This window comes from Arachis ipaensis, chromosome B08 (assembly GCF_000816755.2).
Source record: "Arachis ipaensis cultivar K30076 chromosome B08, Araip1.1, whole genome shotgun sequence".
Classification (NCBI taxonomy): Eukaryota; Viridiplantae; Streptophyta; class Magnoliopsida; order Fabales; family Fabaceae; genus Arachis; species Arachis ipaensis.
In genome coordinates this window covers 125652055-125653110 of record NC_029792.2, presented here as the reverse complement: position 1 = coordinate 125653110, position 1056 = coordinate 125652055, and the positions used below count along the sequence as shown (strand labels likewise).

Sequence of the window (1056 nt, the reverse complement as noted above, 5' to 3'; positions counted from 1 at the left end):
ATTGATGATAATAATGTGTTATGTTTATTGTTTAATTCTGTTTTTTTTTTTTTTGGTTATGATTTCTTTACTCCACTTGTTGTGTTAAGTTTTTACGTTAAAAAAACAAAAAAAAATTGATATGTAATGCTGTACGCCTCTACCCTCAAACTATAATTTTACCTAACTTTTCAGGCGCGTTGGCGGTTGCAGTGAAACAGAAACTGTTGGTGCCAGGGTTGACTTGGGACCATGGGTACCCTAGCCCAAAAGCTACCCAAACAAAAACATGACCCGTTCCTTTTTTTTTCTTTTCTTTTCTTTTCCTTTCCTTCTTCATAAGCAACTTACATTCATTTCCCATTCTCTCTCTCTCTCTCTCTCGTCAATACTCTTCTCAATCTCTTCAACTTCAACAATAACCATTCATTTCTTTAATTATTGTTATTATTATTATATTATCACCGATGGGGAAGCCGACAGGGAAGAAGCATCAGCATCAGAATCAGCAGAATCCTCCCTCGGCGACTTCACGGGCCGCCGGCCCAACTTCCAAGCCCACGCCGAAGCCCAAACCTGCCGCCTTCGACGAAGACACAGCGATGTTCATAACCATGTCTCAGGAGCTTCGTGAAGAAGGCAACCGCCTCTTCCAAAAGCAGGACCACGAGGGAGCCATGTTAAAGTACGAAAAAGCCCTCAATCTTCTCCCACGCAACCACATCGACGTCGCAAACCTCCGCACCAGCATGGCCCGATGCTACACGCGCCTCGGCCTCGGCGAGTACCCACGCGCCATCCACCAGTGTAACCTCGCTCTTCAGGTCTCACCTAAGTACACTAGGGCTGTGTTGAAGCGTGCCAAGTGCTATCAGGCTTTGAATCGGTTGGACTTGGCGTTGAGGGATGTTCGGGCTGTGTTGGGCCTCGAGCCCAATAACCTTGCCGCCTTGGAGTTCATGGAGGGATTGAGGAAGGTCATGGAAGAGAAAGGGTTGGTTCTTGAGGAAGAAGAGGAGGTAGATTTTGATTCTGGTGGTGGTGCCAAGGAGACGCCTGCTACGTGTTTGAAGAAAG

At 46.3% G+C, this 1056-nt stretch overlaps 1 protein-coding gene across 1 annotated transcript in view; it reads left to right on the top strand.

Moving 5' to 3' along the window:
- LOC107613303 (HSP-interacting protein) overlaps window positions 266–1056 on the top strand; it is a gene marked incomplete in the record, with an annotated part of 3019 nt that continues 2228 nt past the window's right edge. The window contains 1 exon segment of the mRNA XM_021110066.1: window positions 266–1056. Within this exon segment, the coding sequence (XP_020965725.1) occupies window positions 447–1056 (610 nt within the window).